At 45.9% G+C, this 14,749-nt stretch overlaps 1 protein-coding gene across 3 annotated transcripts in view; it reads right to left on the minus strand.

Annotated features, from left to right (window-relative positions):
• Positions 1–5,677: 5,677 nt before the first annotated feature.
• Positions 5,678–14,749, minus strand: part of SYNDIG1 (synapse differentiation inducing 1) — a 161,682-nt gene continuing 152,610 nt past the window's right edge. For all 3 annotated transcript variants that reach the window (XM_084776124.1, XM_084776122.1, XM_084776123.1), the window contains one exon: positions 5,678–6,912. In XM_084776124.1, the coding sequence (XP_084632250.1) occupies positions 6,754–6,912 (159 nt within the window). In that variant the 3' untranslated portion in view covers positions 5,678–6,753. The remainder of the gene's footprint in view (positions 6,913–14,749) is intronic.

The following is a 14,749-nucleotide window of genomic DNA, read 5'->3' on the forward strand; positions in this document are numbered from 1 at the left end:
GAGAGTCATAAGTTAGAGTCAGGTGCCATGAATGTTACAAGCAAAGCACCAGGAGGACAGTCTGTTAAGTCAGAGCTACGTGCTGATCCTGACTGTGTGCCACTTCTGCTCCTCACACAGAGATTTGTGGGTATTATACTGCTCTCCCCCTTTTCCATCTAGTTTTAAATTGTTCCCAAATGAACTGACTTCAGTGAAGAGCAAAGCATGTAGCTTTGGTGGGCACAGGGTCTGTGCTCTCTGACACACACCATGGCTGGGAAAGCACCTTGTGTTTATTGTCTTGGCTTCCTGATAGATGCTGGTGTGCTAACAGACATGAAGACTTTTCTCTCAGGCCCAGGTAGAGGCAGACCTGAGCACACACTGTGCTGGAGCAAAGAGTTTGGTTGTGGGAGAAGAGACTGGTTGTGGTGCTTAGCTGAAAGGACTCTCACTGTATAGCCTGGATAGGTTCAGAAGTCTTGGAAAGTTGTGACCCAATGGCTCAGTCAGCCACTACTAATCCTGACAAGGGAGGAGGCAGGAAGCCGAAAGTATTGGTTCAGAGGTAAGTCTGGAAGCCTTGTGGTCTGTATCTCTCAGTTGTGGTGACTGGGGATAGCTACTGGCAGGTGTGTATCAAGCAATGGAGGTGCACACAGTGAACGTCTATGAGAATGATGAGTCAGCACAACACCATCCCTGTGACTCTTTACAAGTGGCTTTAGTGCCATGACAGTGAAAGTCTGGTAGTGGACAAGCAAACTCTTTCAGAGCCTTTCATGGGTTAGCATCCCAGCCGTTCTCATCTTTCATGAAGTCTCCAACAAGTGTGCTCATGGAGAATCACAATAGACCCTGAAGCCTCTGATGGCCAGCAACACTGCCTCATATAAGACATCGTGGGAGAGACTAGGAGGAGGTGGCACATGATACCAGTGCTGGAGACTCAGCCCTGCCTTCCCACTGTCATGTGGCTTTCCAAGTCTTTCTTTATGAAATCTGTCCTGCACATTGCTATTTAAAAACAAAGGAAAACTAGCAATAATAGTGACACTAGCAGTGACAAAATCCTGAGGAATTAGCTCTTGACCTTCCTCCTGGATCAGAGGCTTGTTTGCCAGTTTTCCCCCTCAAGAAGATACAGCTTCCTCCTATGATTCTGAGCTGTCCACCTCTGGCCAGTGTCAGGCTTTAGAAGCCCAGGCAAGCATCAGCCCCCAGAAGCACCACATTCTGTCCGATCATCTCCCATTACCCTGAAGGTTTTGCTTACCATGTGTTATTCTACCACATGCAGCAACATGGAACTCCTTGCCCAGTCTACTTTCCCTGGCGTATGGGTGACAGTATGAAGGTTCCAATGTTCAGAATACTGGCTAAGGCTGTGGCTGCCCTGTGCCACTCTTCATCCCTGCTGGGACATACAATGTTCTGGGACCCCAAGCCCTGCCTACAGCAATTTTCATCCCTGCTGCTTCTCTCCATATGGAGCTCTGACCTTCTCTTAGGGAGCTCAGCAGGGTGATGTATTCATTCCTCCATTTACAAGCTTGTTTGGCAGGTTGCCAGCAATCCACAAGCCCTGTGGTTCTTTGGCTTTAATATCTGCTGTTACCTTGCAGAGCTCAGAAGATAAGTTCAAAGGCACAAAGGCCTCTGGTTCTCTGCCCCTTGGGCAGCTGAGATCTTCCTGATGAGCAGGGAAGGAACTCGCTGGGAACATCACAGCCACCGTCACCTCTTCTGGTGCATCTGATATTACCAATGTACAAAGGCAAAGCAGATGCACAGCCTGGCCTCTGTTAAGGGATGGTCCATTCGCTTTCCCAGAGCTTGGTTGGACTCAGGCTCCGAGTTGACATGTCATGGTTTACTAGCACTTGAGTCAAGAGATGTCAATATGTGTGGCAATAAATGTGCAAGTAGAAACACAGATTTGTCCTCACAAATGACTAGAACTTTAAGCAAACAACTAGAGAGTCAAAGGGACTCTGAACATCCTTGAGAGTGAAGCCAGTCCTGAAACTCAGGCCAGGTTTTGCACATAGCCATACTTATGGTGACCATTTAGCATTTATATTCAAAGGAGTGGTGTCCACTGATGCTCTTCATATCCAGAGCACATTCTGTGTTCCAGGTGGCCTCTAGTGCTTTTAGAGGGAAGGGCTATGGCTAGGCTTGAGGAACATCCTGCTTAGCACAAAGGAGCTGTGTGGCCTGTTTGTACAAATTAGGCAGCCACCCAAGTCTCAGTTACTCAGTAACTTTATCATTATGTTCTTAGGACAAATTGTAGTTCCATGGGGATTGTGGGCCCTTGTCTGCAGGAGGAAGAGATGCTCCTTCCTGGTAAGTCCTGTTCAGACATAGGTGAGGGGCCCCCCACCCCCGCTGATAACCCACCAGACCCAAATGTGTTAAAAAGATAGTTCCTTGCAGACCCTAACCCACACAAAAGGTGTCAAAAGCTGGCTCTTTGAAGAAAAACATATCAAAGGTGCCCTGGACACAAGCTCTTGGAAGTGTCCTGGGAGTGTCTCCTGCTGTTAAAGTAAGCTTAGTTTAAAAACCCAGAGGCTGGAAGGTTTGGGAGTGAGGCACCTTTGACCATGTCCCCTGGAGGGGGAGACCTGGTGGCACTCAGAGGAAGGACAGCAGGTTACCAAGAAGAGACATGATACCCTATGAACATATACAGGGGGAGGTAATCCCCCTCAGGAACAGTCATAGGGGAGGGGAATAAGGGGAAAATGGGAGGGAGGGAAGAATGGGAGGATACAAGGGATGGGATAACCATTGAGATGTAACAAGAATAAATTAATAAAGGAGAAAAAAATGAAAAAAAATCTAGTTCTTTGACTCTTGACTGTTTTCATTTTAATCAAGTGCAGTCTGGCCTTTCACAAGCCAGAGACTCTCTTCATCCTCTGGAAGAGACGAAGATGTCTATTGTCTCAACCCCAGCAGAGCATGGCTGCCCTGCAGTCCCTCCCTGCCCAGAAGGCCTTGACCGGTTTTCAGGTCAGAGCCTTTCTCAGCTAGCCTACAGAAAGCTGAAGAAAACTCTGTGACCCAGCCTCCTGGAGAAAGGAACCCACAGAGGATAGCTGGGATCCCTGGGCAAATGGGTTCTGCTGGTTATACAATGCCTGCTTATATTGAGGAAAGACACTTGGAAGGTGAGATGTCTGGTAAGTTGGAGACACCCACAGAACAGGAGCATATTGTGAAGTCCAGAGACTTAACATGGGAGGAATTCCAGGTATGGTTGATTGATGATAGTGGGGACTCCAGTGGGGTAGGACATATGATATCATGGGAGAGCTTAGTGCAGTATGACACACACACACACACACACACACACACACACACACACACACACACACACACACACACACCCCACAGGTGTGGGGTAAGATGGACACCTAGTATATGCAGGACACCTGGCGATAGGCGGATACTTCATGAAGTAGAAGACCTTGTGAACTAAAAGTATCTGGTAAAGTAGGGACTTCTGATAAAGTCAATCTTCTCAATCAAAATATACAGGAGAAATGAGAGAGGTGAAAGAGTCACTTCTGAGAATGGAACAGTAACATCTGGAGAAATGAGTTGATGATGTACCACACCTCTCTTAAAGGAAGGAGCATGGGAACCAGTCATAGGAGGAAAGACTTCCTAAGCATTGATGTCATTTCAGGTCTTTCCATCCTTCTCCATAAATGTCTGGCAAAATCATTTGGAAGTATAGAAACCCAAACATCGTCGATGTTTCTAAGCATTACATCTCACCGGCTATTTCTCTTGCTACAGTGTTGCAGCTGAGGTGCAAGACTTGGATAAAACTGAGTAAGCTATAGTTTCTGCTTGGCTTCACAGTAATTTTGGGGAAAGGGACTGTGTTCTGGGTCTCTGCTTTACAACAGTATGGTTGTGTGAATGACTTCATAATATTTGAATGGGCTGGCTTGGAAAAGATACTTTTTCCTTGGCAAAGTCAAGGGTGTAAATGCCAGAAGTAGCATTCTGCCACCAGTGCAAGCCAGGCTGGGACTTCTCAGGTATGGCTCTGCCCTCCCATAATACCTGCCTACATATTTGATGTAGAGTCTCTTCCTTTCTCTGAGCTTCAGTTTTTATCCTTACTTACCATGTTCCTCCTAGAATGTGGACATGAGATTGTCCCCATGGGGCCAAGGAAGGGATTGCCTATGCAGAATTAGTCAATGATGACAGTGATAATAAGACTGAAGGAAGTGCAGGCTGCAAGAAGATCGCTCTGCTTCTGGCAGCAGATACTGACATAACATGTCCACTAAGGATGGCATTCAGCCAGTTCTACAGTCACCACGGCCATGCTATTCCCTGCACTGTTCTACTCACTAAATGTGCTGGTGACCTACAGAGCCCCAGTCCATTAATTCCAACTCTGCATACACACTTTTGGTCCTGACCAACATGATGACCGGAGTGACCTTAAGTCTCCTGGGCCCCTTGGAGACTTGATCATCTATAGCAAGGGCATCAGCCTTGTAAACCGAGGCTCTTCTATCTGGAAAGACAAAACTGGGCCACAGTGGGAAGCTGGGATAGCATGAACAAGCTAACCTGCCTAGACAAACTGGAACCATGTCTTTACCAAATTTACCAGATGGAGTTTAAAATGAATCACTTCAGGCAAACACCCCTTCCCATTTTATACAATGGCTCATGATGCACACATTCTGAGAAGCTGGGATGAAAGATGAAGTGATAAAAAACAAGCTATAAAATGGCCTACGAATAATGCTGACAGTAACCAGAGTAGATGGATGTATCTACTGTACCTACTTACACCCATCACTGTTGTCTTGGCCAAAGACAGTCCCCAACCATCCTATGAAGTAAACCTTTTCAATTATCTTGTCCAAAAGACACAGTTTACAGAACTATAGGCAATTTGTCCAAGAGCACACAGTGAGAATTAGCATGACAGAATTTGAATCCAGGTTAGGCTGACTCCAATTCTATTCTTTCTATATGTCCCGCTTACTCAGCTGTCATTGGGGGAGTGTTTGAGCATCTTTTATAATTCTCCCTAGAACTATGTATGGGCTTAGAGAATGTTTTGCTTTTTGTTTGTTTGTTTTTTAAAACAGGGTTTCTCCACGTACTCCTGGGTGTCCAGGAACTCGCTTTGTAGACTAAGGCTGCCCTCCAAGTCATAGAGATCTGCCTGCCTCTGTCTTCCAAGTGCTGAGATTAAAGGCTTGTGCTGCCACAGGCTGACCCAAGTTTTTTTTTTAAAAAGATGAATGCTATATTTAACTCAGGAAACCAGTGCTAGTAATTTTTTTAAACATTAAGAGTTTAAGGTCAAGGTGAGCAGTGGAAAATGGAAAAGACTAATCTTGTTATCATTATTCCAGGCCACGGTTCTCACCTGTACTATACCAGGATTCTAGGGACTGGGAATATTTTAAGTACTTCATGGGGAATCCCAGGCAGAGGGCTTCTGTAACCTTTGATGGTGCTCAAGGTGGACATTTAAGTAGCCAGGGCTGCGTGATTGATGAGACTTGCCCTGCAAGGCCTCAAACCCATGGTTTCTGCATGCTGGCTGGCTCTTCCTCTAGTGAAGCACAGAGTAAATAATCAGAACAGAGTCCAGCCACCACCATTCATCGGAAAGAAAAGGCATAGGCAAACAAGCTAAAAGATAATTTTTGTTAAATAATGAACACTCGTAAAACAGCAATGACATGGTATTAAAACATCTGTGATTACTTATTTCTCAGCATTCATCTGGCAACTGAAGCAGCATGAAGCAAGAGTTGCACTTTAAAAAATGACAAGAAAATAGCCATTCATTTAGTCGACAGAGTAAGGCCCTTCTCATTTCCGGGATCCCCAGCATTGCTGCTCATGACCACAGTGAGCGTCCAAGAGTTAAACACCATGCGCACATGTGTGTGTGTGTGTATGTATGTGTGTGTGTGTGCGTGTGCGTGTGTGTGCTTGTGTGTGTGTCTATGTGTGTGTGTTCATAGCTCCTTTCCCTTAGGCTCCTGGGGCAAAAGCTGGGGTTGCTCTAGAGAGGAGCCCTGGCTTCCTCCCCTTTAAGATTAATGAGGCCCCAGAACTGTGTATTGCTGGGTATCTGCAGGAAGCCTGATGCTCCAAGCTGGGGCAGCGTGCTGGGACTGAACAGGGCCAAGCAGGCATTATGCTCCTCAAATTTTGCATTCTCAGGCAGGACCCATCTGTGGACAGAGACAGCAGATCTCCCAGCAGGTGTTTTCTTTTCCTTCTCAGACCCACTTGTTTCTGATAAGGAAGCCACAAAGATGAGGGACACACAGAGGATTTAAGCGGGCCACAGCTAGTGGTGACATGTCTCCTGCATTCTGCCTATTGCACCATATTCCATAAAAATAAACATTTTTAACTGTTTGTATATTGCTAATGGGTGGTGGTCCAGGCACTGGCAGGCTGCAGAGCTGGGTTGGTATCCATCCACTAGAATCCATCCAGGGTCAGCCTCTGGGCTGGAATCTTTGGAGCTTCCGTGTGGAAGAATCAGCATTGCTGGCTGCCTGGTGCTCTGCACAGTGCTGAAGATGAAGTTGAAGGATAAAAACAAAAGAAGCCCAGGAGTAGAAGATTCCAGGGCATCACGAAGTCATTTGGCAATCACTTGTACTGTACAGTATCACACAGGTGTCTCTTCTTCTCTGCCCTCGTACACCTGGCCCAGCTCTCCCTCCTTCATGCCAGCCTTTGGGATGCTCACAGGTGGTTGTTCTTGGAGAGGTAGGCAATGAGGGCGACAGCCACACCCACGTAGATGCCAGTTCCAATGGTGATGGACAGCACTGCCAGGAACAGGGCCCTCCGGGAGCTGGTGCTGGCCTGATGGAAGTCTCCTTTGGCCACAGCTTTGTTTGTCTGCAGAGTTGGCAGAGGAAAACAAAAGGAGAGTGGACAAGTTAGAAAGGATGGCAACGATGAACATGATATTCTCCACCGTTGAGTGGAGAGTGAGATCTGACTCTCACACGAACTCTGGTGCCCCTTTTCTGACCACGTCCTCTGGATGGGGAGGCCTGGCGGCACTCAGAGGAAGGATAGCAAGTTACCAAGAAGAGACTTGATGTTCTAAGAGCATATATAGGGGGAGGAGGTGTCCCTCAATCACAGACATAGGGGAGGGGAGAAGGGGGGAAGTGGGAGGGAGGGAAGAATGAGAGGAAACAAGGGAAGGGCTAACAATCTAGATGTAATATGAATAAATTAATAATAAAAAAAGAAGGGATGGCAAGGAGAGGGCTCTGCTTGGCTCTCTTCCAACCTTTGACCTCACTCTATTACAGAGAGGTTCCACCACCACAGGCACTGACACAGGGAAATGACATTTATTCTTACATTAACTAAGCACCAGGCAAGTATAGCTGTTCAAGTATGGCTCATGTTCTCCACTGCTCCCCATGTGGCAAGGAAGTCAAAACCTCCATTCTGTCTTGTGTCAAGGAAGTCACACCTTGACATATCCAGGGTCTCAGGAATGGTATGCCAGAGGTGGGTGTGGCTCTCATCTCTAGGACCACCCTTCCTACTCAACAACAGTATTGTTTTCAGTAGAATACCCATTTCTAAAGCATGTTTTCAACCTCTATAGTTCAATGGAAGTGTGGGGAAGAAAATTATTCTGATTTTACAGAGAAAAAAATGGGACATGATATTGTTAAATCATCTCAGAAGCCTGGAGGCACAATTCTTTAGAGTGTTATTGCACTCTTGATTTCTGACTGCTCCCCAACCTTGCCATAGCTGGGGTTGGTAATATTCATCTACTGGTAAAAGTATCCTGTGTAAGGCTGTCATCTTTGTGCTTGAGGAGTTGGTTACATAATGAGGCACTGGTTTAATTAGATTTTCACTTCCTGGGGTCATGAGGCAAACTAATGTACAAAGTAGATACTGGATCAGAATCAATTGTGTGGGGGCAGAGCCTGAAGGCCCTTCTCTAACTCCGCCCTTTCTTGTCATTTTCCACAGTTGAGACTAGATACGATAGCCAAGGGAAGGGAGTTTGGTGTTGTAGGAAGGTCTCATCTCTCTCCAGAACAACTCTGGGAAAGGTTTTGTTCTCTGATAAGACAGGAGACCACTATAGGTGTCCTTGCTGCCTGCAGGGGTGGCTATGAAGCCATCTCCATAATGAGTGTCTTGAGACTGGGGGAATCCCAGAGATGATTACAGAAGCCGGTGTCAACACTGAGAGGCCTCTGACCCAGTTTCAGAAGCCTCCTGTGCCAGAACTGCTGGCTGAGGAACCTGAGTCCCCGCTTTCAGATTTCCCTGGCTGGCTGGGACCCTTTACAGTGCTACACATGGTCCTTGATTCAGGAAGTAGGGTGCTATTGGATTAAGTTGTAGCCTTGTTGAGGCACTGCTGGAGGAACATGGCTCATGGTCTGGTGAAGTGTGTGCTGCCAAGACACAGCTCTGAGTGATGCCGAGAAAGGCTCATCCTAAGAAGCAGAGGACACTCTGGTCCCCTAACTCACTCTCATAAGCCATCACTAAAAATCTGTATTTTCTCACTGGCTCCACTTTTTATGGTTCACCTGTGACATTTCTGCATTAGATGTAGGTACAAGAGAACATTTTATTCACTTAACCTAAAAATAGTAACAGATGTCATGAGTCATAGATGGTCAGACTTAGAGATAACTTGTGAGTGTGTTTTCATTTTCCACATTCTCCTGAATCAGATTTAGTGAGAAAGGAAAGCCGTGATGTGTTCATAAGAACCCACATCTGCCCCTGAACCCCTTCTCTGGATACTGACTTCTGAATCCTGAAAGCTAGGTTTTTGTTTTTGTTTTTTTCCCTCTCTCATTTCTTGCTCTGGCATTGAGCTTGGAAGCTAACAGTGGACAAGGTTCTTAGGAAGCAGAATTGAGGGAATTTAAAAATGAAAAGCCTCCAAGGACAGCGGTAATTAATTAATTAAGCTATAATTAGCTGGGTTCCATTTTATCTAGCAATACTCCCAAACACTCCAGTGTCCTATAACATAATTCACTGTAATTGCCCTTCTTGGCATTAACCCCAAACAGCCCTGGGCCATCCGCAAGCTGCAGGCTTGCCTCTGCCTGCTGTTATCCTAGCCTGGTGTGCCTGGGCTAAGATGAAAGGGGTGCAGCAAAGGAAGTCCACAGAGGAGGGCAGAGCCTCTTTTAGCTGATAACCTTCCCGAGGCTCTCTTGAGCTCCACTAGTCTATCTCATCAGAGTTGAACCTGTGGGTACTTATTGTGAACTAGGACCTGCACTTCCTTGTCTTCTGTGGTCAACTGGGAGCCTAGAGTATGCCCCTAGGTGGTGGTGGTGGTGATGTTGGTGGGCAGTTAATGGCCATTAATGGATGACCAAGTGTGTAGGTGCTGAAATATCACCGTCAAAAGCCATGCATGGTTTAGCCTTTAATAGCCGATCTTTGTTTTTCCAGGGATGAAAGCAGCCTGCCCATCCTGGCAGCTGGTCTTGTACTGAAAGTTCTGAGCACTGAGAGCCAGAGCACTCATACCCAGGAATCAAGCTCATTCCTTCCTTCTCATAGTCTGCCTTAGAAGAACGTTCTCTCTTTTCTTCAGTTCTTGAGCATTTCTTCCAAGAGCTACCCAGGGCTGGTAGCTGAGAATCTTTGCCTCTAGGAGGTCCAAACCATAATGTTGCCACCTATTCCTAAGGCCACTGAGAAACTACCACATGGTCCTAGGGATGGTAACTAATATTACTACAGAAACACACATGGACTATCTACCTGGGGGCTCCTCTAGATAGAACAGAAGCTAATCTCAACCAGCCTTTAGAGTGTAACCAAATTCAGGCCCACTTAATAAGCTGCACCACTGGAGGATCACCACAGGTGGCCTTTTTTCCATTTTTCCTTTGTCACTTTAGAATCCAGTACTCTGAAAGCCACCATAGCAAACATGAAAGATTCCATCGATCTACACATACCTTCCTGGCCACAAAAACCTTAGACTCACCGAGTCTTGTGAAGCCCTGTCAGTTAGCCTACCCCTTAACATTATGGGAAAGATGCTGTCTGCTTCCTTCAGTGCATTAGAAACGAGCTCCCTGGTATATCTTCCCTGACCTTTAACCAATGTGTTGTGAGTAATGTTTGCCCTAAAACAGGAAGTGCGGGTGGCTCACTAGTCTGGAGTCACGGTGGCTTGGTGTGCACCTCTGCATCTAAAGGAGTGGGGCACAAGGAGGGCCTTAGTGGTGTGGTCAGTAGCCATGGCTCCGTTCTTTAGCACTGTGCAGGTGGATTTCAGCTCACAGATAATGTGTAAGAGAGGGAAGAGAACCTTAGAAACTGGGCTGGGAAGATGGTTTAGTTCATAAAGGGCTTTCTGCCCTTTCTGTGTGAGAGTGGGGACCTGAGTTCAGCCCCTATTTGGCTGTTGCAGTGTGTGCCTGAACATTTTGAGCTGGAGAGACAGAAACCAGCTGATCCCTGGGGCTGGTTGGCTAGCCTTCTAGCCAGATTGGCAAGCTCTAGTTTCAGTGAGAGACTATCTCAAAAAGCAAGTGGAAAGTAATTGTGGAAAATTTCTGATGGTGATCTCTGCCTTTACAAGCTTCTGTATATACACCCCAACATGTGTATACACACACATGGTGGGGAGAGCCCAGAGTGAAATAATAAGCAGCCATAATGTAGGCATAACTCCAAGCACAGGGTTTTAGACATAGCTGGAGAGAGGAGAGAAGGAGGAAGGAGAAGGAGAGAGGGAGAGGGAGGGAGGGAGGGAGGGAGGGAGAGAGGGAGAGAGATAGGGAGAGAGGGAGAGAGGGAGAGAGAGAGACAGAGAGAGAGAGAGGCAGAGAGAGAGAGAGAGAGAGAGAGAGAGAGAGAGAGAGACAGAGAGACAGAGAGACAGAGAGACAGAGAGAGAGAATATGCAAAGCCCACTGTATGAGCTCTGGTTTCTGAGTTAAAGAGCTCTCTCCTTTTGCCTGGCTATAGAGATACAAGGAAAATCTGATTTTAAAATCAGAGAGCAAAAGTAGCCATTAAGACTCAAAAAAGCTGTTCACTTTCTGTATGAATGAAGGCTATTCCATCTGAGATCAAAAAAGGGCTAAGATGGAGTTCAGTGTTGTGTGCTTGCCCAGAATGTCTGGATCCCTGGATCCCAACACTTACACCATGCTACATGGATGAAATAAAGAAGTAAATAAAACAAATGAATGACTAAATAAATAAAATCTTAAACTAAGAAAATACAACTCCTAAAAATGGAGAACTCCTGATGAGGACAATTGTGCATTGGCTAAAATTGCCACGACCTGTTCATGTTTCCTTAGACTAAAACTGTGGCCACCCAACAACTGGGTCAAAGAAATGCAATGTCAAAGAATTCAAGGCTTCTTGACACATGTGACAGTCTCTTTGCTCTGATTTTCAAAGTAAAACATGCCAAGTTTGCAGAGAAACAGTTGTTTCCTCTTCTTGGGTGGTCATTTTAATGGCTCTGTGTAGTTGGTGGGAGAGTTCATGCATCCATAGGCCAGTCCCAGGTGATGGTTCCATTTAAACTAGACATTGCTTTCTGTGGAAGACCAAGGTGATTCTGCAAGGATTCCTGCAGAGTCTCCTGGTGGGTCCAGACATTTCCAGATGTGGAGATACAAAAGGTTGATCTCACCTAGCTTGCCTAATGTCTCCCTTTTTTGCTGAAGATCCAGTTCCCTGGATTATCCACCAGACTGAGCTTAGCTTTGCAGGACGGAATAGTCCTCATTCTCTCTGTGGTCACCTGTTCCCTTCTGCGTGCGTTTTCTGGCTTGCTCTTTAATAGGCACTTCAGCTGGAAGTTTTATAGGAGGCTTAAGTTCAGGTCATATGGCTTTGTGTTGGCTCTACATTTGGACACATTGAAACAGCTACAGGATGAAGGAAACTGAGGCAATTCCATGGGGTCAGGGAAAGGATCCTAGTATCTGTAGAAACTCATGGTCCTAGCATCTCCACATCTCAAGTGTTCACATCTAAAGTCTCATAGGTGATTCACTGACATCCAGGGACCCTGACATTAGTAGCACCAAGGCAAGCTCTCTTAGAGAACACCCAGTCTCCTGCTCTGTTGAGACTGTATTCACCAAAGTGTCTGGTCACTGGTCTTTCAGTAGGCTTCTCTAACTCTAGATTGAAGTTTTGACAAGATGCCTTTAAAGCATTTTTATTCTTTAGCTGAAAACTACTTTAGTTTGAGGTTTTGGAAAAACCACAATTTTCTCTGAAAAGACTGCCCTGCCACTCTGTTCTTCCTATAGTTACTATGGGAAGGATGCTGTGAGGCCAGATGCTTCTATGTTCCACATCATCTACCCAGTCAGCCTGCTGGTTGTTCATGGAGAAGCCTGGGTCATGCACAGCATGAGGGCCTTGGCAGCAAACGCTGGATCCCCAGAGTTTGAATCTGTGACAGGTTCCTGCAACCCTTGTAATCTGTTCTCTGAAAATTACTATCACCATAGGCACCTTTAACTCCCCCTGTTTCCTCTAGTTTGAGTACCTGGCTCCCTTACATGTCTTTGCATTATCAAAGGCATTCCCATGGTTTGTTGCCATTTAACATTCACTGGGTCAGTACAAGATACCAGTAGCTGTTCTGCTAGTGGGAGCAGTACAGCGATCCCAATATGAGCTCTGGAAGGCAATAGCTCTTAGAGGCAAGCAGCTTTCACTCTGATCTTAGCTGCCACATACACAACATTTAATAAGAATGAAACACAGGTGAGATGGAAAGTCTGCATACAAATGTATCCATTTACCACAGCTTACATCTGAAAACTGGGTGGCTATCTCCATGCTCACGCTCAATCGCCAGTTCTTGTCTAACAGAGACACTTCCTGCATTCTTGAGTATTGTTACACTGTAACACACCACCTTAAGGTCACCTGAGATGTCCTGAGCAGAGCATGCTCACTAACAGTCCTGGATGACAGAGGCTATGATGGAAGAAGAATGAATAAGAAGGCCTCAGCTAATAGCTAGCTTCTGAGATGAGAACGCTTTAGATACAGAATGCCAGATCTCACATTCCCTGAGCAGGCTTTTGAGGGTAGCCTGACTCATAGAACTACACACACACACACACACACACACACACACACACACACACACACACACACACACACGAAAGCTGGCAGGCTCATCTGCACAAGCCCAGGGCCAGGTAACGATTGGGTAAAGAACATATAGCAACCACCTCTGTGTGAGCTATACGGAGGAAGACCTCCCCAAAAGGTCTTAAACTAATTGATCACACCCCAGGGTTTGGTGGTTTCTAGAGATCCCAGAAAAGGGCCTGGTAACATCAGCTCATCTGTCCTGTGATAGGTGGGCCATGAGCCCATGGCACCCACTGCCATTAGATGCTCACAGTTCTGATGTACACAGTTCTGATGTACATAATGCATACAGTTCTGTGTACATTGAGATCCTAAAGGTTTGACATGGATACCAAGATATACAGCTATCTCCCTAAGGCATCTCTGTCCCTGGCTGCAGTACTGTGGAGTGTCTGTTGTGTCCCTTTGTGATGTGTGCTGGCTGTGAGCTGTGATCATGCCTGCTTGGATAGCACCACTAATGAGCGCTGGACCACAGACCACTGGCCTGGGAAAAAGTCCAAATTCAAACTTTGCAGTATTTTTCTCCTGTCCTTCTGTTCTTTGGTGCAGCCCTATACCTCACAGGAAGCCCACACCCCACCTCTTGAACAAGGTAGCCTTGACAGTATGTAGATTAGGGTTGTCTAAACCTCCCAGAGACCCACCTGTCTCTTTCTTCTAAGTGCTGGGACTAAAGGTGTGTGCCATCACACTAGGACTTCCTGCTACTCCCTTCGGTTCTGCCGTGCTATTTTGGGAACTCCAGCCTCCACTCAGGAAGATATAACCTTGCAATAGGTATTCCTGAAGTTGCCTAGAATCCACTCTATGTGCCTGTAAATTGCTATATTCTATCTCGTTTGACTGACAGTTTAGCTGGATATATAATCCCATGTGGAACCTTTTTCTTTCCTTGGCTTTTTACAACTTTTCTCATGCATTTCTCATTTCCAATATTTATCAAGCCAGCATCAGCCACACCCAGTATACTTCTGTGATCCCTTCCTTCTCCTTGGGAATGTTTAAGGGCACCTCTCTCTATGGTATTCTAAAATGCCAAAGTGAAAGTCCTTGCTATTCAATTGCTGAATGAAACTTGTACCTGTCTCGTGTGTGTGTGTGTGTGTGTGTGTGTGTGTGTGTGTGTGTGTGTGTGTGTGTACTGTTGCCCACCTCTTGCCCTTGATTTTAGCTGTCTTCTAAGCCCTTTATGGGGCTTTATTCTGAGTATTACACTGCTGTATTTCCAAGGACTCTTCTTGTTCTTTCATTGCTGTATTTTTACCTCCTTGACTTGCTTCAGAAAATTAATTCCACTTTTTAGCTCTCTGAAAATACTAATTGTACAACTGAAAGAATGTTCTTTTTCCTGAATGTGCCTAGATCCCAGACCATTTCTAAAGGTCCCTCCATTTGGTTCAGGTCTCATTTTTGGCTCAGGTGTGGTGGAGAGAGGCTTTCTCAAACATCAGATAATTGCTGGATGTTGTTTAATATTTAAGCACACTACCTGATTGGTATATAGGGCTGATGCTCATGGGATTTTCATGGAATCCCTTCAAACTCCACTGCCTATGCTGAA

The sequence above is a fragment of the Acomys minous genome (assembly GCF_964271855.1).
Source record: "Acomys minous genome assembly, chromosome: 3".
NCBI lineage: Eukaryota > Metazoa > Chordata > Mammalia > Rodentia > Muridae > Acomys > Acomys minous.